This window comes from Pteropus medius, unplaced genomic scaffold (assembly GCF_902729225.1).
Source record: "Pteropus medius unplaced genomic scaffold, Ma_sr-lr_union100, whole genome shotgun sequence".
Taxonomy (NCBI): domain Eukaryota; kingdom Metazoa; phylum Chordata; class Mammalia; order Chiroptera; family Pteropodidae; genus Pteropus; species Pteropus medius.
The window spans coordinates 14,487,546-14,514,367 of record NW_024340849.1 but is presented as its reverse complement, the minus strand read 5'-3'; the positions used below and the strand labels follow the sequence as shown (position 1 = coordinate 14,514,367).

Here is a 26,822-nt window from a genome sequence, read left to right as displayed (position 1 = left end):
TATTTTCTTCTGTTTTATTTTCAATTTGGTGTTCAAACTATAAAGTTTGCAATGAATGGAAAATGCGATCACAAAAGAATATATATTTAGAACCGTTTTATTTTTGAAGTAACATAAAATTTCAGAGAGTAATCTTTCCCCTCTGACTACATGTCCATGAGTTAGGTCAGTAATAGAAATAAGAAAACTGAGGTTAAAAGGAAAAATGACTTGTTCAAGATCACCAGAAGGTTATTCAGCAAACTACTGTTTAACAGGTCAGTATTTTCCCATCATTAGTTACTATGATGCCTAACAGAGGTTGTCCACAGCTACTTGAGTGGTCTGCCAAGAAGATACTGCAAATATTTATTCTCACAGCATTTCAATTTCCAAATAATACTTGTGAGACCATCAATAAGTAAGGAAAAAAGAAACTCTGCAATGAATTAAAAAAAACCCACACACACAATTAAAAGCACAAATTTGATCCTATCAGGAGACCAACGCTTAAAGCTTCCAAAAATATGGGTATTAGGCTCATTTCCAATTACTCAGAAAGTTCTGAAGGAGACAGGGTCACCAATGAAATTTCTTCCACAATTTGGTATTCCCCAATTAAGTACAATGAGTTACACATAAAGAGTTTATGGCTGCATCCAAAGTATTCAGATTTGGCTACTGAACTGTGAAGAGTACAGCTTGGTTTGAAATAGTCAAGGTGAGGAAAAGGCAGGAGCAATTAGTAACCTAGGAATTTCGGACTTAGATAGTCACTCCAATGCTGATCACACAACGCTAGAAAGTCGTACTTTGTGATCACAATGCTCTAAAATCAGCTTTTTATGTCTCTTCCTCTCTCATCATTCTCTTCTTTTGTCTCCATCTTCACCAACAAATGTGATCGAATATTACACCCTGTCTATTTTCATTCAGCTTTAATGTGGCCCGTAAGGGGGTGGCATTTAATTAATCACTTGCCAAATGTACTACACGAGTCTCAAGTTTGCATATCACTTTTGCCAAGCTGGTCAGACCCAATAAATAGAAAAACAGTCTATATAAAATAAAAGTAGATATAAAAATAATAATTCACAGTAACTGAATTTAAGTGCCAGGTGCTTTTCACGTTACTTCATTTAAACACAGAGCAACTACTCAGATGAGAAATTCTGTCGGAGCACTAAAGATTGCCCAAGATCACACAACTGGAGAGCAGCATGCAGGAAGTCAAACCAACGCCCAAATGAAAACAAGCGTTGCTCAGCCCACTACTGCCCACTTCCCCCACATTAGGGCTTTAGTGGGATAGTCAACCTATAGGAAAGCTTTAGATATTTTATTTTAAACATAAACAAAATAACTGGCTATATTTTACGATTTAATGTGAAGCTTCCTTATAGTTTTTCCTATTAAATGAACTAAATGTGTCAAGGAACTGAGGAGTGATTAATAAACAATTATCAAGAAGATGAAAAATGGTTGGGCTCTATCTATTTAGTGCTTAGGAATCAATCTAGTTTAATCTCAATCCATGCTACAGACATTTTGCAACTTTTGGTCAATAGGCCTGACATTATGCAAAAGAAAACAAAATGAGATCTTAGGAAAGACTCGGAAACCTTTGAGGGTGAAGGGGATGAGAGAATAATCACGTGCAGAAGCAGCATTCTGTGCCGAGCTTCTTTGGAGAAGAGTGAACTGAAATGGAAGAAGTCTGTCTCCAATAACACCTTCCCAAGAACATGGAAGGTAAGTGTAATAGCATCTTCTTGATGAAAAGCATCCTACCTAATGGTTACTCCATTATTCAGATGGCCTACAAGGCAGGAGTAAAAAATCTCAACTTGTCAGTGGGCCTGCTAGCCTAATCACTCGGGCACCAACCACGCCAAGGCGTTTCTTAGCCCAGTGTAACAATGAAACTTGAGAACATTTAAGTTAGGGGGAAAAATGGCTGGAGGAAAATACTTCACAAAGGGGCACATCTGCATTCAACAAAGTTGTCCCCAAAGAGGTACTTATTTTATAGGATTATTGTTTTGGCTGAGAAAGAAATCTTTCCATTTTGGTCTTGATGTTTACAGAACTTAATATTCTATATTACCTCCACCTGTTCTTGCCTTCTGTTCCAATCCCATTAGAAAGTAAGATGTTTTAAAACTGCTATCACCCAAGACCCCAAAATATAGATTTTTTAAATTAATTACAGACAAAAGTGACAGAGTACCAATGTGTAGCCTTATAATGCCATAAGGTAATGGTCACGCAGCAGAGCAGTTATTACAAAGTCTATCATTTCATTGCTCTGCTCACATGGGGGGTGGGAGATATTACTATTTTCACTTTAGAAATGGAAAAGTTGGGGCTCATGAGAAATTTATCCAAAGTCCCATCACCATGAGGCAGAAAAGCCAAGACTAAAGCTGCAGTGACCCCTAGCCTGGTCCTCTATTCCATGATGGCTCTCAAGATTTATAGTGCTTAAAACTGAGTGCTTTTGCTTCTTTGGTCCTCATGCATGTTATAGTGTGTACGAAGACAATAGGCTTATTTGTATTGAAGGTCAATGTAGCACTTCGGGTAGATACATGTTTTAATGGACATTAGGTTCACAGACCCTGTAACTCTACTGATATTTTCTCCTGGAGCTGAGGGGCGATGAGAGGTTTGAGAAATGCAGTGTTTAATCCCACGACCAAGGATCCAGTCAGAAATTACATTCACTGGTTAATGCTATCACAGGCAAATTTTAGGTATCGAGCTTATGCAAAATTCAAAGAAACCATCTTTCCAATGAAAAACTTAACAGAAAAACTTTATACTAAATAAAAACAGCACTGTTTATTTCATATCCAGCTTACCTTTGATAATCGATGGTCTTTCCCCTTGCCTGTGTTCTCACTGACCTGATTCATGTCACGACGGTGTTCAGCAGAGGTGGGGATTTTCTGGCCAAGAGCTGGATCCAGCTCTTACCACAATTTCATGCAGTCTTGCATGTTGACTAAAATTAAATGCTGTCTTTTGGTTGGACTTAATCTTCCACATGAAAGATCAACAAATACAACTGTGTACATATTAAAATAAAATTGAGGGTTTTTTTTGTTTTTTGTTTTTTTTTGCCCCAGGCAGTGAGTATTCTTGTCTAGTGCTTCACAGTAACATGGCACATTGTTGGAAATAACTTCCTGGGAGGCTACTTGGCAGTGATGCAAGGGAACAATCTCTGCCTGTCACTTGTAGTGGCATGTCCTGGGACTTGCTGCCCCAGGCCTGCTCTGAATGGCTGCAACAGGAGACTGTGGGAGTGGGCACTGGCCTGAGGTTCTGCCCAAGACCATGGAAGGGACTGGGGAAAAGGCTGGTGGCTGGAGCTACAGGTCTGCTGCTCAGCGTGCTCTGGACAGCATGGCAGGAATTCAAGCCAGAAACATGAAAGTGGAGGTTCTAGGTGATTCGGACATAAAGAGTGACTTTGGCTAGCTGCTGACTTGCTCAAGGGGCAAGGACAATGAAGGCTCAGGCCTTACATATGGAATGAGAACAGCGCGCCTCAGACTCCTTCTGCCCGTGCGTGACTCTCAAGCCTGCGCTTTCTCTTTCTTCCTCGTTTCAATACCTTTTTTCCCCACCCCATATCTTTTCGTCTTTCTCTCTAATTTGCTGGCCAGAATTTAGACTTGAGACTCATTTTTATATTTTGCTTATTACATAAAAGTTTGACACTTGCTCTTAATTCCAAAATTGTTAAGTTGACAAATGTATATTTTTCTCTTAAAAGAAACTAAATAAACTCTGTAAGTTGCTACATCCGATATGCATTCTCAACTCCTTTCTTGTCTCCTTCCATTGAATAGGCTGAAGAAACTATTGTGTATGTTCCCATCCCCCTGCCCAAACGCTGTAGATGGAAATAACCATAGAATATAGGCAGGCAAGGGAGTCACACTGCTGGACTCACCTTTCCCTGCTTCTTTCTGCATTGAGCCCAGATTTGACACCTGAAAGCCAATGACAGTCATCTTGAGACAATGAGGAAAAGGACAAAAGAATCACGGAGATAGCAGCCTTGACATTACTGAGCTGCAAACCAGTTCTAGCAGCGGCCTACCACAAGACTTCTAGTGCAAGAAAAAGTATTCTTAAGCCACCATTCACCACATTCTCCATTATTCCTAGCAAAAACATCCCTACCTGATACAAGCTGCTTTTGACTTTTACTTGACTCTAAAATGATTTATTTTCCCTTGGGGTCAATAACTTTCTTTGTGAGAAATCTTCCTCTGGTATTTAGAAGACTACACTTTTCTGTTAACTACAGTTTTCAAGTAATGTTTTTTTCTGGTATCAGTTCTTCTAAATTTCATAAAGCCTGGTTTAGTCTACCTAGTTTGACTATAAAGATGTTTGATTATCACAGTATTAATTATACTTTACCCTAGAGTAGGTAGCTAAATGGAAAGGAAGACCAATAAAAGAGGAACAGAAATATTTATTGACCTGACAAGAGGAAATAAGTTACTTTATCTGAATACTGGAAACACAACCTTTTTCAGCAGCCTTTCAAAAAATATTGATTTTACTTATTTCCTTTTACAGGTAAAGTAATCTGTGGTATGTTTGAAATCTACCACACTGTAATATGGTCTATTTCCTGACATTAGAAAAATATTCTGGACAGTCAAGGATACAGTACCATAGGATAACTTTCTATATGACTGGCTCTGGTTTCGGGTTTTCTTTCTAATACAGTAAGACGTAGGCCTGACTTTAATTTATGGGCTTTTCATTTGGGGTTTAAACTCTACATATCTGATTCCCTGATTTATTCAAGAACGCAACCATTCAACAGCCAGTAACTGAGATCCTACAACTCTGCCAAGCATCGGTCCAACCGTCGGTCCATGCATAATACTTTTCTCCTGGTGATGTAACTTAATAGGGTATTATTTTATTCTCGATCAACTTGATCCTTTAACTGTAGATTTGGAATGAGCTGATGTAAAAAAGGCTTTAAAAATTACATTTAGAAAACATATCACTAGCAAAGCTACTTGAAGGTATCATAAAATAGAGATGAATGGATTAGAAAGAACAATAAAACATCTCTAAAGATAAAATATAGTATAAGGATAAAATGGCATATCTAAAAGATCAATGAACCATTACATAAGAAAATTATCTCAGAGGTCACCTTTAATTTAAAGATTTCAAAAGTAGCTGACCTGAGGACCCACAGGCAGTTGTAGCAAAACACAGAAAAGTCAGTTCTAGTGACAGAAAGAAATCTAACTATGGGTGGAGAACACACAATGCAATTATATATGACTTACTACTGAATTGTACACTTGAAACACTGGATTTTGTTGTTAATCAATGTCACCATAATAAATTTAAAAAAGAAAAGTCAGTTCTGAGTTCCAGACTTAGTTCAAAATCAGGATTAATAAAATCACTCAGATGATACTTAGTCTGACTCAATATTTTGGGATGATATTTTAAGCTTAACATTTTAAAATAACAAAACTCTCAAAGAAAATTAACAAGTTAAGACCACTACTGAACATTTCTTCTTTCAGAAATTGTTTGTTACCACATTATCAGTTCAACAGAAAACAGATGATATCAAGATAACCTCAAGCTATGAAGTGTCATAAAAAAGATACTGAAAATGCACAGACATCCCTAACTAATGAACTTTCAAGCAGCCTGATATTACTCTCTAATTTCAGAATACTTTAAAATGAACTAAAATTTCTAGAGTTGACATCCATATTCACAATTTCATTTTTCTGAAGTTACTAAAATATTATTTGACCTCTGGTACTTTGAACATCAAGTAATTGCCATTATTGCACAGGATTTGTTATTTTTAATACTTACATTTCTGCTTGGGGGAAAAAAAAAATCTGACCAAGAGGTTGTTAAATCTTACCCATGCTTTGAAAAAGCTATGTTTCTTTGTGGTCATTCTTTTCCTTTGTAGGTTAAGGTTTTCAAAACAGTTTTCCTAGTAAGAGCCTCTTCACTGGGTATTTCCAGCTTTACAATGAAAAGAAAAAGGCCCTGTTCTAGCGTCTACTCACATTTGCTGTTTTACAAGAAGAGTGTGCCACTAGCCTCTGCTACTGGGATTTGAAAATGCTCACAACACTTCACCTTTATGCCGGGCTAAACTCAGGGTAGCCATAAACACTCTGAAGTAATACGAACCTAAATATTCCTGCTAGGCAAACGGAGTACTGGAACCGAATTATAATGAGCTAGCAGCTGTCACAATATGACCACAGTAACCAAATCAAAATATCAACCGCTAACCCAGATGAGATTCAAAGGTCATCCTATAAGCCAGCAGCTTTCTTTGGTTCTGCCTGAAACCTTGATCTAATCCTGCAGTAAAATGTTCCACTGAGCTAGTTTAGAAACCAGTTACTCTACGGTGGGAAATTATTTAGTGCACTAAATAAGTGGTAGAGTACCATTAGTGGGACTAGAACCGAATACCGCAATAAGGAAACCGAATCATTCACAAAAGGACATGTAAAAACACAGGAGCTGATGTTGAACTAAGCTGCACCCAACCGTAAACAGTATCACTTTTCACATCCTTCAGTTACCAATGCATGTCTATAATCTTATTGGCAACTTGCTCACTCAAACAATCTAGTTTTCAATTAAGGCTCTGGAACAATAGAAGGAAAATGCACGTTTAGATTGTTCCTTGGATCAAAAAGTTTTAGCTGGAAAATACACTGTATGCCACTATAAAAATATTTGGACAATTACTTGCAAAAGTTTAATGCTTGGCCAAAAAGGGGGGAAAAAAAAAACTAGGAAAGTGTTTTAAAAATTCATATTCTTTGCATATAAGTTCTTGCCAGGATTTGCAAACTATTCCACAGCATACAGTCCTCTTACAAACAAGGCTCAGACCCATGAACTTTCTGTCCTATCAGCATATTCTGAAAGCCACCCACTGACCACCTGTAAAGGTTTAATCAAACTATTTAAAACTGCAACAAACAAATTTCCAACAGATCAAGTGTACATTATTATCATTAATAATGATAGGTAGTCACAAGGAAGAAGCGATTTGTTTTCTCTTTAATACAAAACAGGACTTAGAAATTCAAACAAGTAAAAATGCAAACTGGTTTGTCTCTACTCAATGAAAGCAATGAGTGAGGACTCAGAAAATGTCAGGTAAGAGGATATATTGATTGGTCGATGCGGGCTGTTATCTAGCTGATTCAGTACTTAATAAACTTCTCAAATCCTCCAGACTCCCCCACACCAAAAGAAAAAGAAAAATCCATGCACACTTATTTTTTTAAAATAGGGGCTTGTTGTTTTGTTTATTTTAATTAAGTTCTTCTTTAAAGGATGTACATAACATCAGCTTCCAAAACTCCATATACCAACTCCACTACAGAGAGCAATGGAAGGAGAAGCACTTTATAAACCAAGAAATGTCATTAATCCATCTACATAACATGAGTTTGTGTGTGCACACACGCACAAGCACACATGTGCTCATTTGTTTATTTTTAGTTTAGGGATTCATTAACTATCAAATAGAGTATTATATTCAGATATGCAACTTATTTCAAAAAAAACGAATGGAGACACTCTATTACTCTTATAAATTATAACCCATTTTGCATAAGTTTGAGACACAAAGAGTTTCATTATTGCGGTACCAAACATAAGTATTATATAATAAAAACTGTAACATTTATATAAAACCATTCATGTAAAATCAAAAAGTTCAGAATTGTAATAAAGGGTTTTGTGACCATAAAAGAACTTATGAACGAATGTTAGCAATGCCTGCATCATTTCTCCAAAATAGTGTACTGCCATAAAGAACAAAATATATAATATTAATTCACTCCCAAAAGGAGAGAGTAGTTCATTATTTTTTTCTTTCCTTGTAATAAACTAAATCTCACTAAGTGAACAGTTTACCAAAAAAAAAAAAAAAAAAGGAAAAAGAAAAAGAAAAAAAAATCAGGTCATCTGCAGTTAATAACTCTTTCCCGTAAAATTAGTGTCACTTATTTCTGTAGCAGACGCCTAATTTAGTTACAGGCCTGATTGATTTGACAATAGAGAATCTGGTCCAATAAAGTGGCTGATTTATTCCTGATGCTATAGCTTTTACTCTAATGTGACATCACAGTAGAATTAAGTCGTTGACATGTAAAGAAATTCTTTGTAATCTTAATGAAAACTAAAGATTCTGAGAGTGGATACTGGAATATTGTCAAAACTTAAAGTCTAATTCCCTCTTTTTGTAGAATGAGAAACTCCACAAAGATCGTGATACAGAATATGGATTTGGACACAAAGAACAGCTTAGGATATAACATATATTCTATGAGTTTAAACTGTTTGCTGTACTAATGGGTTTTATTTTGTCTTTGTCTCCCTTTGTAAATTGGTTGTCTTTAATTTCTTGAAAATGAGCTATCTTCTCTTTGTAAGGATGCAGCAGAACTTTTGAGATCACTCATCTCAAAAGTGGTTTCATTTTAAATAAACAACAGCTTGAAAAAAAAATCAATAAGAATCTTTGTTCCCAAATCTAGCCTTGAGATACTCAAGCCAATCAAGAAGGCGTTTGGGATGTGAGAAATTATAAGGGTGGGACGAGTTTTTAATGCAGCATCATAGTTGGTTCTCAAAAAATATTTTGAAAAAAATTCTTCTCCAAACTAAAAATGCAAGGTATTTCAGAGTTGTTTAAATGTCTTTTTCTCCCTTTTTCCTTTCTTGCACACTGCGCCGTGCCCTCTCACTCCGAGGGCGACTTCCCTGACCCCAGTCTGACACTGCACCGTTAATGTCAGATAAACCATTTAGCCCAAACACAATTCTTTTCTGTGCAAAAATCTGCTTGAGGTGGAAAATGTAGCAGTTTGTAAACAATAAAGAGCCATGTTTTAGACCAGACAGCTTATCTAACAGAGAAGTCCTTTCATGGGAACAGTGGGTGGGAGCCTCCGGCCATAGCAGCATTTCCTATCACAATGCAGGAGACGGTCTTGGCCTCCATATTTAAGGGTTTAATGGGAAGGAGGGCAGACGGGATAAAAGAACACAGCTGACATCGACTTTCAGCTTAAACAACAACTAAGTGAAAAGAACTCTCTCCCCTAAAGCTCTAGACACTCAGCCTACTTATATTATTTTAAATACTATTTGGACTGAAAAACAAATTTGGTTTGTAAAACAGTTCCCCATGAGGACACATGAACAAGAGGAATTATTTAACATTTTGTATTGTTTTGTGTGTTCTGTGATATTAACTTATCAAGTTGTTCTTTAGGAAAACTTTTTTTTTTTATGTATATAACAAACTTCTAAATAATAGTAGTAATTTACTCTATTTTACTTTAGCTCATCAGAGGATAGTTTTAGAATTTTCTAAGGAAGTTCTTTAATATACTCTCTTTAGGTGCAACTTAAGATTTTTTTTTTTCAAATTAATTTTTATTCTATTTTATGATGTTGGGTGAGGATGAATAGAGAAGTGATGGCATTAGAATTTAAAATTATTACTAGTCATTGACGAGCCTGAAATTGTTCCTTAAATTTTGAGTCGATAAATATATTTAGTCATTGGCATCTGTAAATCCTGAAAACAGGAAACGTGCTGCACTTTTCTGTAGACAACCGATGAAAAACTGAGATTCTCATTTTAGCTATCAAGTTAACACATAAATATGAAATTTACCATTTTAAAGTTAACAAAGCACAAATATAAGAACAGTCTATCATCAAAGACAACTTTGTAGTTCTCAAAGTTGGGATGACACTTAAACACACAAACATATGATATTATCCAGTAAAAATAAATTGCTAACATTTCTCTGCTTTGTCTATTTTGGGTTAAATGCCTGAAATTCCTTGAGATCGATTTAATGGTGATTTTTTTTGGCGGGGGGAAGAAAAAGACTGAGGTTCAAGGACTATCTCTTCACCTTAAGTAACAAGTATAATTCCAAGGCTTAAAAATCAGGATGTTTTTTAGAAGCATTTGCAATTATGGTTTCAAAATTATATAATTACAGCTGTGTGTTTTCTTTGGAGTCCAACAGCTTACAACAAGAAATTTAACTTCATATATTGATGATTTTGTAATACAATTTGGCTAAGTTCAGATATATACTAATATTGTTAAAAACTCACATTTACTAAAACAAAGATCTTTTTTTTTTTTTCAATCGAAAGTAAGGCAACCAGCTTCTGAGATCTTTTAAGCCATTATGAATTATCTTTTCATTGCTCAGGTTATTGCTATTAAACAAACATCCTACAGGGTATCAAAGCAGAAAACTATGCTAAGAATACCAGCAGGAAGGGCATGCTGGACATTTGCAGACTGTCTCAAACTTCACACAGCTCGCTTCCGGCGAAGTAGGATGTCTAGTGCACTAAAAAGTTCACGCCTTAGTAAATACATGACCAGATTTTACAGTTCAACTTGAACACACCACTGCTTGACTTACGCACACTACCCTTATTATTAAAGGATTTTCTACGATATCTTTTAATAAAAATTCACAGCTAATACTATATTTCATTGCCACCTGGCAGTCCAATGATATTTTATTTTAAATATGCACCACTTTTACTTCATCAACTTTAACTTAGAAAACTAGTGTTGCAATGCTGAAATTACACAAAGTGCTTTTTATCTAAGGGAGACAAAATTTTCATGGAGATTTTGTATCACTGGGACTCTGTAATCCCACATGATTGTAAAACTTAGTCCTTCATACACCATTACCAGGCACACTATCAATATTTTCCTGTAATTGAAAATTACTATAGTGAACTGACCAAAGATCCAAGTTCCTAAAAACAGAACATCTGTCTGGGCTAGTGTTCTCCCTTCCACTGTAAAACGTATTCATGAAGAAAATCAAAGTAATTTAAAATTCATCTTACTTTGTATTCTGGAATTGACAAAAGGTGGAGAGAGATTGTCATGTGACCCAAGGTCCCTGTTGGTCATGTGGTCATAGGGAGTCCCATCTCCATAGTTCTGTAAATAAAATACAGCATGTTTCAATTTTACGTGAAAATAAAAATCAGCACATAAATATGCTCCCACTATTGAGACCTTTCTGATCCAAAGAAACTGGAGTCCACCACTCTGACTCACGAACCTCATTGTAAGGAACCTGCTTCTTCACAAGCACATTGGATAAGAGAGGGCTCTAGTGTCTGCAGAGTTCAAATTTTCCACATAATTACTGTGAAATCTAGGGAATAGTAATTATAGAACCAATTGCATGAAATTGTTGACATGATTAAATGAAATAATACATGTAAAACACCTGATAAAATATATTGCAAATATTAAAAGTCTTTATTTTGATAAGCCAAAATTATTAAAAAGAAACAAAAACAGAAAGCAAAGTTGTGCTATAAAGGAAAATTATCCATAGCCTGTAATGAATTACTTTTGGAAGACCAAAGTAGAGCTCTTTAAACAACATTTGGTCTTTAGGATATTGAAATTTCACTGTTTTGTTATAGTCATTATTGTGGTTGTAGGAGAATTGGATCATTCCATAAGTAATTAACATATAGAATGTTAAAATTATTATAATATGACTCTGAATGATCACCAAAACTTTAGCATAAATTAGTACTTCAGGATTTAGAGAAAGTGTGCCACAAAAAAAATTATTTTTAAAGCAGGCATAATTTTTGGCAGAAATTTGTCATTATTATGATTAACTCATTGTTTTAATGGGAATTTAAAATTAATGTTTTTAAACAGCCTAATCACTTATTTTTAATGGAGGAATTTGATGACATATAGAAAAGAAAATCATCTATATCAGTCTACTAAGGTGCATTAAGTAACTAAAAAAAAAAAAAAAAACTCATCTGCTCAGCTGGTTGCACTGCCCATAAAGACTAACTCAAATTTACTCAGAAGTGTCAGTCGGCATGCTAGCCAAAGGGCAGAATCTGCCTGCACAAAAAAGGCGGATGCTGCATGAAAAATGAAAATGCACATCACCTCACTAGAGAATAACTGGACTCCTTAAAGTTCCAAACAACCTCATTTCAACTAATTTTCCTCATTTATAAAAATTAGTTTGAATGATACTGTAATCTAATGCTGTCAACATGTCAGTATGTTGAAAGAAGTCACACTTTAAATACCTAGCATGGGTTTTAAACTCACTCATTCCATACCCAGCAGGCACTGCATAATACTAATTATTATTTATTAAGTGTCTTCATCCTAAAGAGTATACCAAAAGCTTAATTTACATTATCTAATTTAAACCTCAGCACAGTACTGCAAGGTAGCTGATAGCATCACCACTTAAAGAAGAGAGAAGAGAGACTTGGCATGACAGTACAGGTACAAGTCAACCACAGTAATCTGTCTCATCCAAACTCTCTGGATTTAGAAAACATAAATTGCAAATATTGATTCAAAAATTATTCACCACCATATTCCCTGAAAAAAAAGTGCCAGGACAATTAATGAAAACTAAATAAAAGTCAGAATGATCCTAAATGGACCTCGTTCTCAGAAATATAATTAAAAGTACTATGTGTATTAAACTGAGAAATCACAAGAAATTAAGTAAGTCTGAATGAACTAAACAATAGAGGGAAGTGCTCTCATCTCCAACACTTGCTGTCAGGGGAATGGATTTATTCCTGCAAATGCAGACTGTAACATGAGGAGGAGGAAAGATTTCCTCAACCCATCCATATAACGCATTAGAATGTCAAACTCGACAGCTGGTGCAGGGCTCAACAAAGTTACTGGTAAGCTTAGAGATCCTGCTATACTCTGAAGACTAGAGCGAGAACCACAAGGCCAAAGGACAGGTGGAAATGGGTAACTGTGGCTTGCTGAAATGTCCTCATTTTGACAGCTTGATTACCTTTCTTGCCTCTTATGCCAAAATAGAGACCTCCCCCCACGCTAAATTTATGTGAACACTTAAAGAGTAAAATGTTACCCTCCCTACAGAATGCTTTATCTATATAGCTGGTTGGTTGAAGTGCAGATGTTTGTTTAGCTATGTGCTCTATTTTTAATTTGGGGTATTACATGTATATTATAAAAGCAGACATGGATTTTAGAGGGCCTAGAAATGATTCAACTGAAGGAAGACAGATTATATATCAAATCACACATATTTAAGTTGTTGGAAGGAACATAAAAGATCCTCTGGTTCTACTTCGTCATCTTACAAATTAGGAAAACGAAGATCAAAGAGGTGAAATGACATGCCCAAGGTCATATACGTACAAGAACACATATTGTCTAACAACCCCACTCTACCTCATTCTATGGTCTTCCCATTACACCCAAACTAATAACCAAATCATGGAGGAAAACCATGAAAGGAGTGGCAAAATGCTGAGACCAAATAAATGAATGAACCCGACTGGTGACCAAATGCACTACTGATGGAATAATATGTTTACAAAGTGAAATCAACTGATATATATTATATAGATTATACTGGTAGGCTAGAATTTCATACTATGTCTCTAGAATTATTCAGTAGTCTATTTATACCAATACATTACAGAGATACTAGGATTTTTTCCAAAGTGTGACATCTACAACAAATAATTTTCTATAATACTACATCAATAACTGGCAACATAAGGCCAAATATTTAATAAAGGATTTTTCTTTTGGTTAGCAGAAGTGGAACAGGTGTCAAATTCAATAATAGCATCCAATAAGAGAATGAAAAATAAATTCCAAACACAAGCTGATCCTCATTAAATTTAGTATGCATATATATCCGTGCAATTGTGTGTGTTCGTTAGAGAAACTCACCTTCAGTTTGTCAATTTACATATGTGGGATGTCTGGTTGTGGAAGAAATGATTAGATATACTTACCCTGGACGGGCTTGGATGTCCTCCATTCCCCCAGGACCCTGAGCTACTTCTGTCTTCTACATCTAGGGACAAGAGAAAGTTCTTTAGGCTTTCTTGCAATAATTCTTTCTTTTTGTATATGCATTTTTAAATTAATGTTTCAAATTAATCTCCTGTTGCCTTTAATTAAGAATCAGGCATGGGGCTACTACGATGATAGTGACTTCTGACCCATCTACTTAAATTAACTCATTTAAATTCATAGCAGAAATGAACTGGACCCTCAGGAACTAGAGGTATGAACATAAAAATTACTTCCATCTTTCACAGTGTTTCATAGCATCAACTTTTATAGACATGAAACTGCACTTAAAGTTTTATTTAAATCTTCTGAACAAAATAAATGTAAAAATACACTATCACAACCTTAACACACACAAAAAAAGTTAAATTCAGGTAAATATTCATACTTACATTGGCAGGACCCATGCCAAAATACTCTAAAACTCAAAAGCCCCTCTCCCCTCCAAAAATTCGGTTGTCTATTTCCACCAGTACAAAGATATTACGATTTTGTTTTCGAGGGTTTTTAAGACAACATTGTCTCAGATTTTTAATTTTTTTAAAATAGATTTGACCACCTGGCCCACAGTCTTTAATCTGGGCATTGAGCTATAGAAATTACAGTCGTTAAAGCAATGTTTTATTTTGCTAAATAATGGTGAAGAGACCGACATGAACTACGGAAAAGTTGGAATTCTAAATCCTATAGCAGCAAAGTTCTAATGCTGACTAGATTACTAAACGCTCAGTTAGTGCTTCAAGTGGCAAATACTCAGGATGGAGGATGTAACAGCTAAGTTATCATTTTAAGTGCTTAAAACATAAAAGTGTTTTAAAGATCAGTCACTCTATATTTAGAAACAGCTTTGAGATCTTTGATGAAAGGCCCTTTATAAGTATAAAAAGTTTTACTGTTCTATTATTTTGATCACGGTTGATAACAGACGGCCATCACAAACTTCCTCTGACAGAACTGGAGGAGGAGGTGTGAAACACTGGTTCAGCAGACATAATCCCATTTATTGTATTTCCTAACATTTCAGTGATACTGTTTATTCTCTTACTGCACTACTGTCATTCCTTTTATTACTGCTGTTTTATCATCAGCAGAAATAATCATAGTATAATTAATTGATTGATTTTGGGGTACAGTAGGGTACATGGCATTTGAGCATTTTAGAATATCTGAAGAGATGGAATAGCAACAACAATAAAAAAACAACTATTGTCACTAAACTTGAATTCTTCCTGTTTTTAAACGAATTATTTTGGTTCCCTTTTTTTTTTTTTTTTTTTTGGTGCTTCAGAAGGTACTGCAACTGCAAACAGATGTCTCCTGTGGACAGCTAAAATCAGGAACAATAAGCTTTAAGGAAAATCGAGAAAGCACTGGGGAGTCATCTAATAGGGAGAGAAAGTGCAATACCTTCCCCGAATTTGCTGTTCAACAGCCCAGCCTCCTGGCCTATCTGGTATGTGCTGACTGAGGTACACAGAGAAGAATCCTCTCAATTCTCACATGAATAAGTTTTGTTGCCTACATGGTTCTCTTCATCCTTAACCAAAAATCTAATATTTCGGGGGGAGGGGGGGAGAGTCTAAGTGACCAGATCTCTCAAACTCTGCAGGTTTTCAGAAGTTTGATGCCCCTTGATTCCTTTTCACCTGAAACAGCCAGCTTGGATTAATTGGAGGGATTTCTACTCTTCAATTTGGCCAAAAAATAATGCAGGAATGGAGTTGAATCCCTATCTTTACCATAAGATATCATATTATTTGGACGTATTTTCTCTTTTCAAATTTCAAAGAGGGTTTTGAACATGAAAAGTAGGCAGAGACACGGAGGAAAGTAATGTCAGGCCAGTGGTTCTCCGCCAGGGGCAATTTTGGCCTCCAGGGGACATTTGGCAAAGTCTGGAGACATTTTGAGTTGTCACAGCTTGGGGGGAAAGGGGCGCTGCTGGCATCTAGTGGGTGGAAACCAGGGATGCTGCTAAACATCCTGTTCATACACGACACAGTCCCCAACAACAAAAAATGTTCTGGCCCCAAATGTCAATTGTGCCAGGACTGAGAATCCCTGTGCTAGAGGAAAAATCATATTAAAGAGCAAAAAGAAAGAACGAGTTGGAGAACAGACAAACTAGAATTTGATTTATAATTCAGTACGAACTCTTTCTAAATACAAAGTGACTTATGCATTTTAACCCAGACCTGAGCTGGAATGTTTCGAGAGACCCGCGTATACATCTTCTGTCCACAAAATAAAGTAAAAATGACTGTCAACCAAGCAGCCTGCTAATTAGCAGGCAGATAAAACACATCAAAACTTGAGTATTCCCAACTGGGCAATTTCAAAAGTGAGCAATCCACTAATTAAAAATGCTGAAAGTCTAGCTTTTCCAAAACAGGTTTAATACTGGTTGGGTTCCTTTACAAATAGATTCCCAACCAATCAAATCTGACTGCTCTTTTGCCATCCATTCCCATTTCCACCTTTCTCATTTCCTGACCGCATGCTGCTGTGCCTTCCTCTCTATTACTGCTCTCTTTTTAACAGACTTTTCCATCCTTTGGCCTCCTGCTCGATCTAGAAGGTAAGGACAGATCTCTAGCTCTCCCAAACCTAATTGAATAATCATATGATTTCTGATTACATTTTATCTTTGAAAAAAATATCTGTATAACTGGTGCTCATTCATCCAAGCAAGCACACACAAGGCTATAGAATGGATATCTGTAACTCATAATACATATAAACATGTTATTTTTATTTATTTCCATCTTCTCCCCCACTGAGCTTTATCAGATCTGCCAGTTAGCATGCATTTCCTCAACAACTGTTCCAGCACATCTCAAAATGCATCTGACAACCACCCCACATCTGAGTCACCTGGCATGCTCATTTCAAAAAAAAAAAAAATCAGCATCTTTAGGGTCCACTGCAGACTTAGTGAGTTTGCTCTTTGGAGATGGGGCCAAGAAAAAAAACAACCAAAAAACTGTTTTTATCCAGGTTCCCAAGTAATTTTCATGTACATAGGAGTTTGAGATAGAGCAGCCTGCTCTATCGGGAACACAAGACAAGATGCATGCCCCTCACCACAGCAGTTGCCCATCTCACTCTCTATCTTAAAATCTCTGCCTGGGTTTCCAGTTTCAGAAGCATTCAAAACATGCTCCCATCACATCTATTTCCCAATGGTTCTTGCCCAGACTCACTTGCTATGTAAATGCTAAATATGGCCCTCACTCGGTCAGTCCTTACTCCCTACTGCTGTACCTGAACACTGCACACACTTTGATGTATCTCCATGTTTTCGTACCTCTATTCCCTTTGCCTGAACTGTTCTTCATCTCTCAAAAAATAACTAATATTTAGTGAGCTTAAATATGTGTTAGACACTATACGCTAAGCACTTTGATGCACTAACAGTATCCCCATTTTATAGAAATGAAAAAACTGAGGCTTCAATGGGATAGAAAACTCTCCCAAGGTGACAATAAATGGCAGAGCTGGCCAACAAAGGTATTGCTCCTGCTAAAAGCCAGTGAGTGGTCTCCTCCACTACATACATGTCCCCATGGTAAGAACTTCAGATCTCTCCTTGACCAGTTCAAATATGACCTCCGGTCACTTCTCCCCAGACAGAGTGAATGTATTTATTTGGGAGTTTATGCCCATTCTTGTGTCCACAAAAGATTATAGAATTATATACAACATAAAAAGGAAATATTTGAAGAAATCAGGAGATTAGAAAAGTAGGAGAACAATAAAATTCTTATGAGCTTATCAACATGTACATTGTGATGGACTAGAGAAGATAAAAATTCTACCGAATGAGAAAAGCAGAGTGAAACAAAATTCACAGTTAGCATGGGATAAAAAAACAAACTGTTCAGGAAATCTATTAAGGTCGCATAGTAATAAATGAAAACCTGCCAAGGATAGCAGCAGTCTGAATATTTCGTTCTTGAGCCTTTCCCTTGTTCCGTTGCCACCCTCTATCCAAGATGAGGATCAATAACAGAAAGACAATAACCTAGGCAGCAGGAGGGAAAGGGAAAAAGCAAGTGGATGACAGAAAGTATTCTTCCACGAGACTGAAATGCACTTGATTGTTCAAGATTTTTCCTATTTATTTTACCCAAAACTAGGACAAACATGGTAATTTTCATGGAAATGGTAGTTCCTTTAGGAGACAGCCTGACAATCCACAAATTTTCATTGTATTTGAGTAGTTCTGTATAAGCCCCCTCTAAAATGTCTGACGTTTCAGCACCGAAACACCAAAGCAGGGTTTGGGTAGAATTAGAACCAAATACTCCACTCAGAGAAAAGATATTAAGACGTAATTTTTAATCTCTATGATTTCCCATCCACATTCATTAATCTTATCATTTGATTACTCAAATTTCTACTTTGCTTATATGGACCAGGAGATCAAAACTATCAGACCAGACAAATATCAGAAAATAGAGCACTGCAGGAATTGAGATAGAGACCTGGTTTTTAGTAGCAACTCTGTATTAACCAGCTCTATGGTCTGAGCCAGTTCCAGGCCTCTCTGAATCCATTTTTGTCAACTGTAAAAAAGGGGTTAGATTTCCATCTATACTTGGATGTCACACACACTCACACACACACTCACACACACACACAAAGTTTAAAATGATGGATAAAATAATTTTAATCTTCTTATAATACCAATGAGCTGACTAGAGAGTGAGAATTATCAAGCCAAAATCAAAGTGAAAGCTGGAACCCAGGGAGGAAGAAAAGACATTTTTGCCCTGAGGACATCTGCCAACCTAGAAAATTTAATGGCCTCTTGGGTCTAAGAGAACAGAAGTGAAAACCCAGGACCCACCCAAAGTAAGCATCTAACAGGAAATAAGAGGATAATAGGATTCCAACTTCAAGGAGTTATTATTAAAGTCAGTAAGTTAATTAATACTTGCTAAATAAACACTTAGGGCAGTACCTGGCCCACAGCAAATACTCAGTAATCAATATCTGCCATGAGAATCTAATTTACTAATACTGCCCAAATCTAAGGTAATTAAACCATATAAATATGTAAAATTGTGATCTATTTGAGGAAAGCTGAGTCTCACTTTTTAATGACTACCAGTTCTGCTAAACAGGTGAGAGACTTTCAAATATTCTCCTGGACTTTAGAAATAACCAATACGTGTAAGTAAACAAACCTCACCTTCTCCATGAACCTCTACAGCACAATCACAGTGGGAATTCAGTAAGCATTAGATTTGTTTCATGACTTAATTTACCTTTAGAATATCCCCTTTCTATCTCACCATTTCAACATATTTCTGTATGTTCTATAAATGATACACGATCACAAGTTATGTCTGCTGAACAATGGCCCAACTCTAGAACACAGACTAAGTATTGTGTAGGTTTAAGCTTGATTGGAAATAAACAAGTGTGAGAGTTACCTAACTCTGAAGATTTGGGGTAATTAGCATTATGTGTTGATTCTTTCCATTTCCATATATCACGCCCAGATCACGCCAAATACTCAAAGCCCTAGAGTTTCATGAAGCCAGAAAACAACCAAAAGGGTTGTTAAAGCATTGCTCTAAGAGTCTACAAAATCCTGCTCTAAGAAATATATTGATTTCCCGATGAAAGCTTCTACACAATCAGAGTGCACTGGGGGATTGAGGTGAAGCTTTTCCTGGAAAGATAATCACTCTGAAACATGCTGAAGTCTACACTGTCTTAAATCTTTCGCTCTACAACAGGCACTATTAAATATCCTCCATGTCATCATGAAGACTCACAGACTGCATACATCTGTGGCTCCTACTAATTTCCTAGTCCAGGAAGAACCCTTGGCTGAGCCCTCCACACAAACTGAGATGGCATATGCTCTCCGTCAGTGCCAGATGAATTTAGAGTTCAAAATATTTCATCAGCAAAGAGCGTTAAGGATGTGCACATTTTCATTAGCAGCCATCACAATAAGAGCTTTAAGTGGAGTAATCTGAAGTCAAATTTGAGTTCTAAGATAGAAGAAGGAAGAGTTGAGGCATTTCAAATATTGATAGACAATGCCCACAAAACCATGATTGTCTCTTTTTGTTTCTATAAGAAACAAGATATCTTCATAATGAGTGACCTGAGCAGTGAGTGACGAGAAACTTCTAGCCGTTCTCCAATTGAGTGAGCAAAAGATGAGGGTTGTGGCAGTGCATCCCATCAAATTCTAAGATCCTTCAAATACAAAGAACAGGGACCTGGGCCTTCCATTTTCATATCATTGTGGTCAACTAGCTTTCTCAGCACTTACAGATTTCCTTATCAAGCAAACCTGAAAACTCAGAGGTTAAGTACAAGATGTCCTTATAATTTATGTAAGAAAGGGTAAAATGTGGACATACTAAGGGAAAAGTATAGTGCGAAAACTTGTTCAGAGGGGAGTGATTTCAATATTTTAGACTTTATTCACCTCCAACTTAAACTTCCATTAATGCGTCCTTTAGAAAAGGGGTCCCCAACTTCTGGGCAGTGGACCGGTACCGGTCCGTGGCCTGTTAGGAACCAGGCCCCACAGCAGGAGGTGAGCGGTGGTCAAGCAAGCAAAGCTCCATCCGTATCTGCAGCTGCTAAGCTCCACCTATAAGGCATTAAATTCTCATAGGAGCACCAGTCCCTGGTGTCAAAAACGTTGAGGATCGCTGCTTTAGAAAACCGTTTAAAATAGTACCATTTTCCTTAAGTTCAAAATAAACTATTTTTCAAACATGTACACTAAGTAATCTCAGATATTTAAAATATGGAGTTAATTGCATTTTTCAGTGCTATAAAACGAGAAAAGAAATTTAGATAATATGAAAGTAACTAAATAAAATGCATAACTATTTTGTTCTAAAAATGCCAGTAGTATTCCTTATTTTGAAACTCAAGGTGAGTAGAGTAATATTATAAAACTTAGACAAAGGTAACCTTGAAGTCTTTATGTCAATCTACATACTTTGGAAATATCAATGACAATCTAACTTGAATAATCTAACCTGAAATATGGAGACCTGGGTGTTATTTAGTGTCCCTGTATTTCAAATTTGTGAAACGAACCAGCAAGGGACTTCCTCTTAAAGAGGAGTCAGTCTGTTCTGGATTTCATCTTTCTAAGCAAGAGCCCAGAAACAAGAGCCATGAACAACTGAGGCAAGAGTACAATAACGTGAATTCTACATGCCTCCTCTGATTTTCTGAAATGTAACTGATCTAAAAGCACTTAATAAAAATCAGTTTTACAAAGATAATGTTGGGGAGGGGGAATTTATTTCAAAATCAGTTGAGAATAACAATTAGAAGTAAGCTGTCATAGACTTTGAAACACAATCTAACTCCAATATTACATAGATAACCTTCAAGTATCTAAATTAAAAGTGAATATAATTTGGGAAAATGTTTAACTAGGTGCTTGGTACCTCTTAAAGCTGTGTTTTCAAATATATATCACAAAATGTGAGAAATAAAAAGCAGGTACTTCAGAAAATAAAACATTAAAGAACAAAGGTATAAATTTTAAAATGTTTCATTTCATAATAGAACAGAATATATCTCTGCTAACATGTACATGTATTTTTCAACTGAAACATGTAATTTTTATGTTGTAAAATCCATTATACTATAATGACTTAAGATATACAAATTGATATTTAAAAATGCCTATTTGATAAATAATTTATTACATTTATTCCAATAGAGAGACAAAAGAAGCCAAGATGAAATATATAACAATTTTATCTTTTCTTCTTTTTTCCCCCTAGAACTCTGTTCTCCCTAGGGTACCATTTGTGAGGCTCTGGGAAAGGGCTGCTGGCTTAATTGAAATATTTGTAGGCTATAATTGCTCTGCATAACCACAATGGTCCACTTTTCCCAAATGGCATCCATTCCTCTTGCTTTCTTCTTTTTCTTCTCTTTCCTTTTATACTTAAACAAAGTCTGTGTCTCTTGTTTTTCCTTGTCTCACCTCATCTCCTATTCCTGATGCTTGACAAATATTGATGAAGCCAAATAGTTTTAAATGTTCAAATATCTTTCCTAAAATCCAGTTTTCTAGCACAGTCCCTCTTGCTTACAATAATCACTCCCATAAACTGATTTTCATTTTATCCTTTCAACATCCCAATCTTCCACCTATGTTTAATGCTGCAGCCTCTGACCTGGCAATGACAAACAATCAATCTTCCATGTTATCTTTAGGGGTCATGTCTTAGTTTTTAGGCCAATTTTCTTTGTATTTAGACTTAAATGTGCAAACCACACTATATTACTCTGCAAAACATCAATGAGAAGGGTTAATTAAGTAACACTGACAGATAAATCCATTTCTTTTGCAGTAATCAAATCAAAGCAGGTTGACATAACACAGGAACTTAATACAGTTATTCCCTTGTAATTGGAAAAAGGCCCTTTACTTCTCATTAAAGCAATCTTCTGGGTATTGGCATAATAAGAAGGCTCAGAGCTTTAATACTGCCCTATAAAAGTCTCAAGATACAGACTCCTTAAACAAACAAGCCAGATTATCTAATTCCTTGATCACAGCAGAACATGTAGTTCCTACTGTTTTAAACTACTAATTCTTTATCTCTGTTGCAATTAAAAAGAGGTAAATCAGTATCAAACACATACAATGAAAATCTGTAAAAATGCCTAAACTGTTTACAATTTATAAATCTATCTCCACATGTATTTGAAGGGAAGTAGTCCATTAAAAATGAATTTGAAATACTTTACAAATGTGAAAGTGTAATAGCTTGGATGAGGGGGGAAATCTCTTTATTTTTACTTAATAAGCTCAACACAATGTGTTTTGCCTAAATACACAGTATGCTATTCAACCATACAATACAACTTTGATCATCAGAATTGTGAGAGAATGGAATTTGAAGAACATTTAATCTTTGTGACATATAAAGAACAGTAAGTCACCTGGTCAACTCAGACTAGACTGGAACTCACAAAGAATACAACATTGTACCAAGTTCACATCCTCAAACTAAACAAAGTCAATTTTCACTCTTTCACTACAAGTTTGAGGGAGTTTCTGCTACTTATCCAGTGGCACCTGATCAATCTCAAAATGATTCTAGCAACTCTTTCTTAAACAATAACATGTAATGTAGGCTTGTGATTCCCAAATGTGGCTAACCATCAAAATCCTCCATGAACTTCAAAATATACATATATTTTTAAATTTTTCCCGTGTTTCTTTACCTTTTTTATTCTAAAAAGTTTATAATTACAATGCTGTTAAAACTATGTAATCGGTTGTGTCTCAACCATTTGTGAGTAGGTTGTATTAGTCATGTCTTTTTATCCGTTAGTACTTCTGTGTACATTTCTCAACAATGAAAACAGTATAGTTATGAAAATCAGCAAATCTACAATTGATACACTTTTATCTAATCCACAGTCCATGAATTACAACTGATCTCAAGTGTAATAAAAATTTAACCAAGCTCAAAAAAAAAAGAAATGCAGGATTACTCACCGCATTTAATCAGCATATCTCTTTCATATATTTTAATCAGTAATAGTTCCTCAGTCTTCTTTTCTTTTTGTAATATTGGTGTTTTTGAATAATACAGGCCAGTTATTTATAGAATGTTTCTTAATTTGATTTTATCTGATGCTTCTTCATGGTTATATTCAGGTGGATACAATACTACAAGAGCTGCCTTGTGTCTTTCCCAGGATATCACAGGCAGAGAGAGCCACATGATGGCATGTGGTCTGCTCCCTGCATTTGTTATGCTAATTTCATCACCTGGTCAAAGTATTGTGGGAATTCTCTACTGTTTAATTACAGCTTTTCCCTGTACAGCTAAATCAGCAATCTATAGAGAAATACTCTAAGACCATTACAACTAATTTTTAATTATATTCTTATTGAAAAAAATTAAAACACAAAAGTGTATAAAGTAAAAAGTGAAAATTCCCTCAACATCTACACCCCCCCAACTTCATATCATTGATAACTCTTAATAGTTTCCCAGGCAGCTTTAAAGATCCTCTGGTCTGTGATCAACTGGTTTTTAAAACCATAGAAATGTAGGGCAATAAATACAAAACTAGACTGAAATTCCTGTTTTATTTGAATTAGTTAAGAAATATTCCTCAATTGTTTATTTATGCACTAGTGACACCTCAATGAATAAAATTATTAGTGCTAGGAGTGGGGAGGACAGTGACTAGAATAAATAAAGACATATTATACTATTAACTTTGAAGAATTCAGCCAAGATAAAGACAATATTGAGCAACCTACTTATAAATCAATGCAATGCATAAAGCCAGGTTAGATACTCCATCCCAGAGTCAACACTGCCCTGAATGGCTGTCCCTTGCCTCTTTGCACCACATTCTACAGACCACTGTGTGAAAAAGGAGATCCACCATAGCAGGAGCACTTGCCAATTAAAATCAAGTAGAAAGAGAAGTGCACTTATGACAGACAAAAAAAAAATCTAGTATGGATTTCGTAAACTGGCAAAAAGGAAAATAAAAGTGGATAACAGACCGAAAAAGTTTTTAAAGTGAGAAGAAAACTGACATCTTAAAAAGAATATGTTCCCACATTTAGAGATCAGGTATACACATGAACTAGCAACAGTCAAAAAGTGAGGGAGAAAGCTTGAGCACACAAAAGACTGTGAGCGGAACTTGGCCATTTGATAGAACGCATGCATACTGAGTGAGTTAACTTATCGTCATCAATGTGAGGTAGAAATAGTCCCTTTAACCCTTGGATGAAGCCCATGTCATTTATAAACTGAACATTGCTGGTAGATTTCAACTCTGACTTACAAATGCTTAGAAAATTTTCCCTACAACTCCATTTCAGCCAAGTGGCTGGCAGACAGTGGCAAAAGTTTTTCTTTGTTGGTCTCATAAGTAACCAGAGAAGTCTGTCTGGTGACCTAAAGGATTTTACATTTTATCTCATGATAATGTAACCATACTTTTGTATTATGCTTTCTGCTTTCCAACATGTTGTTTTTTTTATATATATTCATCTCATTTTAAATGATTTACCTGGAATCACTGAAGGTATGAAATTGAGATCAAAAGAAGTTGCATATTTAAGTATAAGCAGACTAACATCATTTTTCTAAAGCATGAAAACAAAAAATCAAAAAAAGAAATTGGTAGTTATCTCATATACAAGATGCCATTTCATTCTCCTCTTTAATTTAAAGGTAACATAAAACATGCTAAAGTTCATTAGCATACTTGCAAAAATAGGAAAGTGAGATAGTATTATAAGGGCTGAGTTTTCATATCTAGCAATATGCATTTTTAAATCATATCAGCAATGCAAACAGAATTGCTGATCTCCCCTCTGTACTTCCCCGTATTCATACAGCACCATTTCACCAACATGACACAAGTTTTGCATTGGCTTGAGAAAGGCCCAGGATATAGCGATATAGTTGGTCTGGTCTATGACAGAAATGGACTGTAGCTTTAATCATGCTGCTACTCTTACTTTCACTTTCAAGTGCTTTAAAACACTCTCAAAACTGAGGCAGTCCAAAAACATCTACACTAATTTACTAGTCTAGCTTTTGGGGGTAGAAACTAAAAACACATTAGAAAGAATCAACTGGTATTTTCTTAAGCTTAAATCCATCAAATTCATGGAAATAAGCATTTTGTTCTTTTAGTAGCTCTGCAACTTGGATGTGGCCTGCCTTTGGCCCTTCTGATAACCAACGGATTACTGGTCAGAAAGAGATGAGCTGCTGTGATGTACCGGTCTTACTAATTCACTAAGTAGAATGGAAAAAAAGCTGTAGCTCTTCTTCAGGAATGGCAGAAATGTCCTTAGTTTGAAAGGAGATAGACGCAAAGACCTGAAGAATGACAATAACCAGGCATCTTGAGAGAAAACAAGAAGCAGAGAAGGGGTTCAGGGGAAGCCAGAGCTGTCAGTAGAGAATAATGATTTATCTGATGAGATTAGCAGAAAGTTTGATTAGAAAAGATGCCTTCTTCACATAGCAAAGATTGCAATACTACTTTAAGATGTAGGAGAAAACAGTGCCTGCCAAGTGTGGTCTGTAACAGCACTGGCTAGCCATGAGTGATACAGTGGGAAAATAGCCACTAAGCCAGATTTTATTTGATTTGTACTGATGATTTTTATTAGAATACATGGATCATTGCTTCAACCTTTCCATGTAAAACCAAATCAAATTCAAAAACTCACACATCAGTCACCTAACCTTATGTCATTCCGTCTGCTTTACTAAAGTTGAGCCACATTTCAGCTGATCTGTCCTCGATAAATCATTCAGCTACTCAAAACTGTTGCGCCAAATTCTGGGATACAAGTGGTACACAAAAGAAACCACTAAATCTGCAGTTACAAATAAGAAAGCCAAAGAAAAGAAATACTGCAAGCCTCATACATACAGAATGATATCAAAGCAACACATAGTCAATGCAAAACAGGATAAAACGAATTCTTTTCGTAGCATCAAATGTATTGTAATTTATCTTTCAAAAGGCCCACCCACCACTCAGCTTCTTTTTCTCACTTTAATTCAAGGCACCATGCAAGACTCTGCAAAGCAGTTGCTCTGAAACCACAGAAAAGTTCACAATTATATTGAAAAAGGAGATCTATTCAGTTTTACAAATAATTGGTTTTATAAATTAAAAACATTATAATCTTTAAGGTAAAAATTTAAAATATTAAATAATACATTAGTGAAAACCCTCTATACTATTTATAAAAACCGCTTCATTAAAAGAAATGAAATTAATTACATGAAACATGGCAATGAGTTTCCAAAGAAAAAGTATTGATATCCTACTTCCTACTGTTTTTTACCTCATC

General features: G+C 35.8%; 1 protein-coding gene across 10 annotated transcripts in view; it reads right to left on the bottom strand.

The window, feature by feature from the left end:
- Positions 1-26,822, bottom strand: part of TCF4 (transcription factor 4) — a 338,925-nt gene that overhangs the window by 210,617 nt on the left and 101,486 nt on the right. For all 10 annotated transcript variants that reach the window (XM_039841005.1, XM_039841055.1, XM_039841027.1 and 7 more), the window contains 2 exons: positions 13,891-13,952; positions 10,939-11,035 (listed from right to left, as the gene is read on the bottom strand). In XM_039841005.1, coding sequence (XP_039696939.1) covers positions 10,939-11,035; positions 13,891-13,952 — 159 coding nt within the window. The remainder of the gene's footprint in view (positions 1-10,938; positions 11,036-13,890; positions 13,953-26,822) is intronic.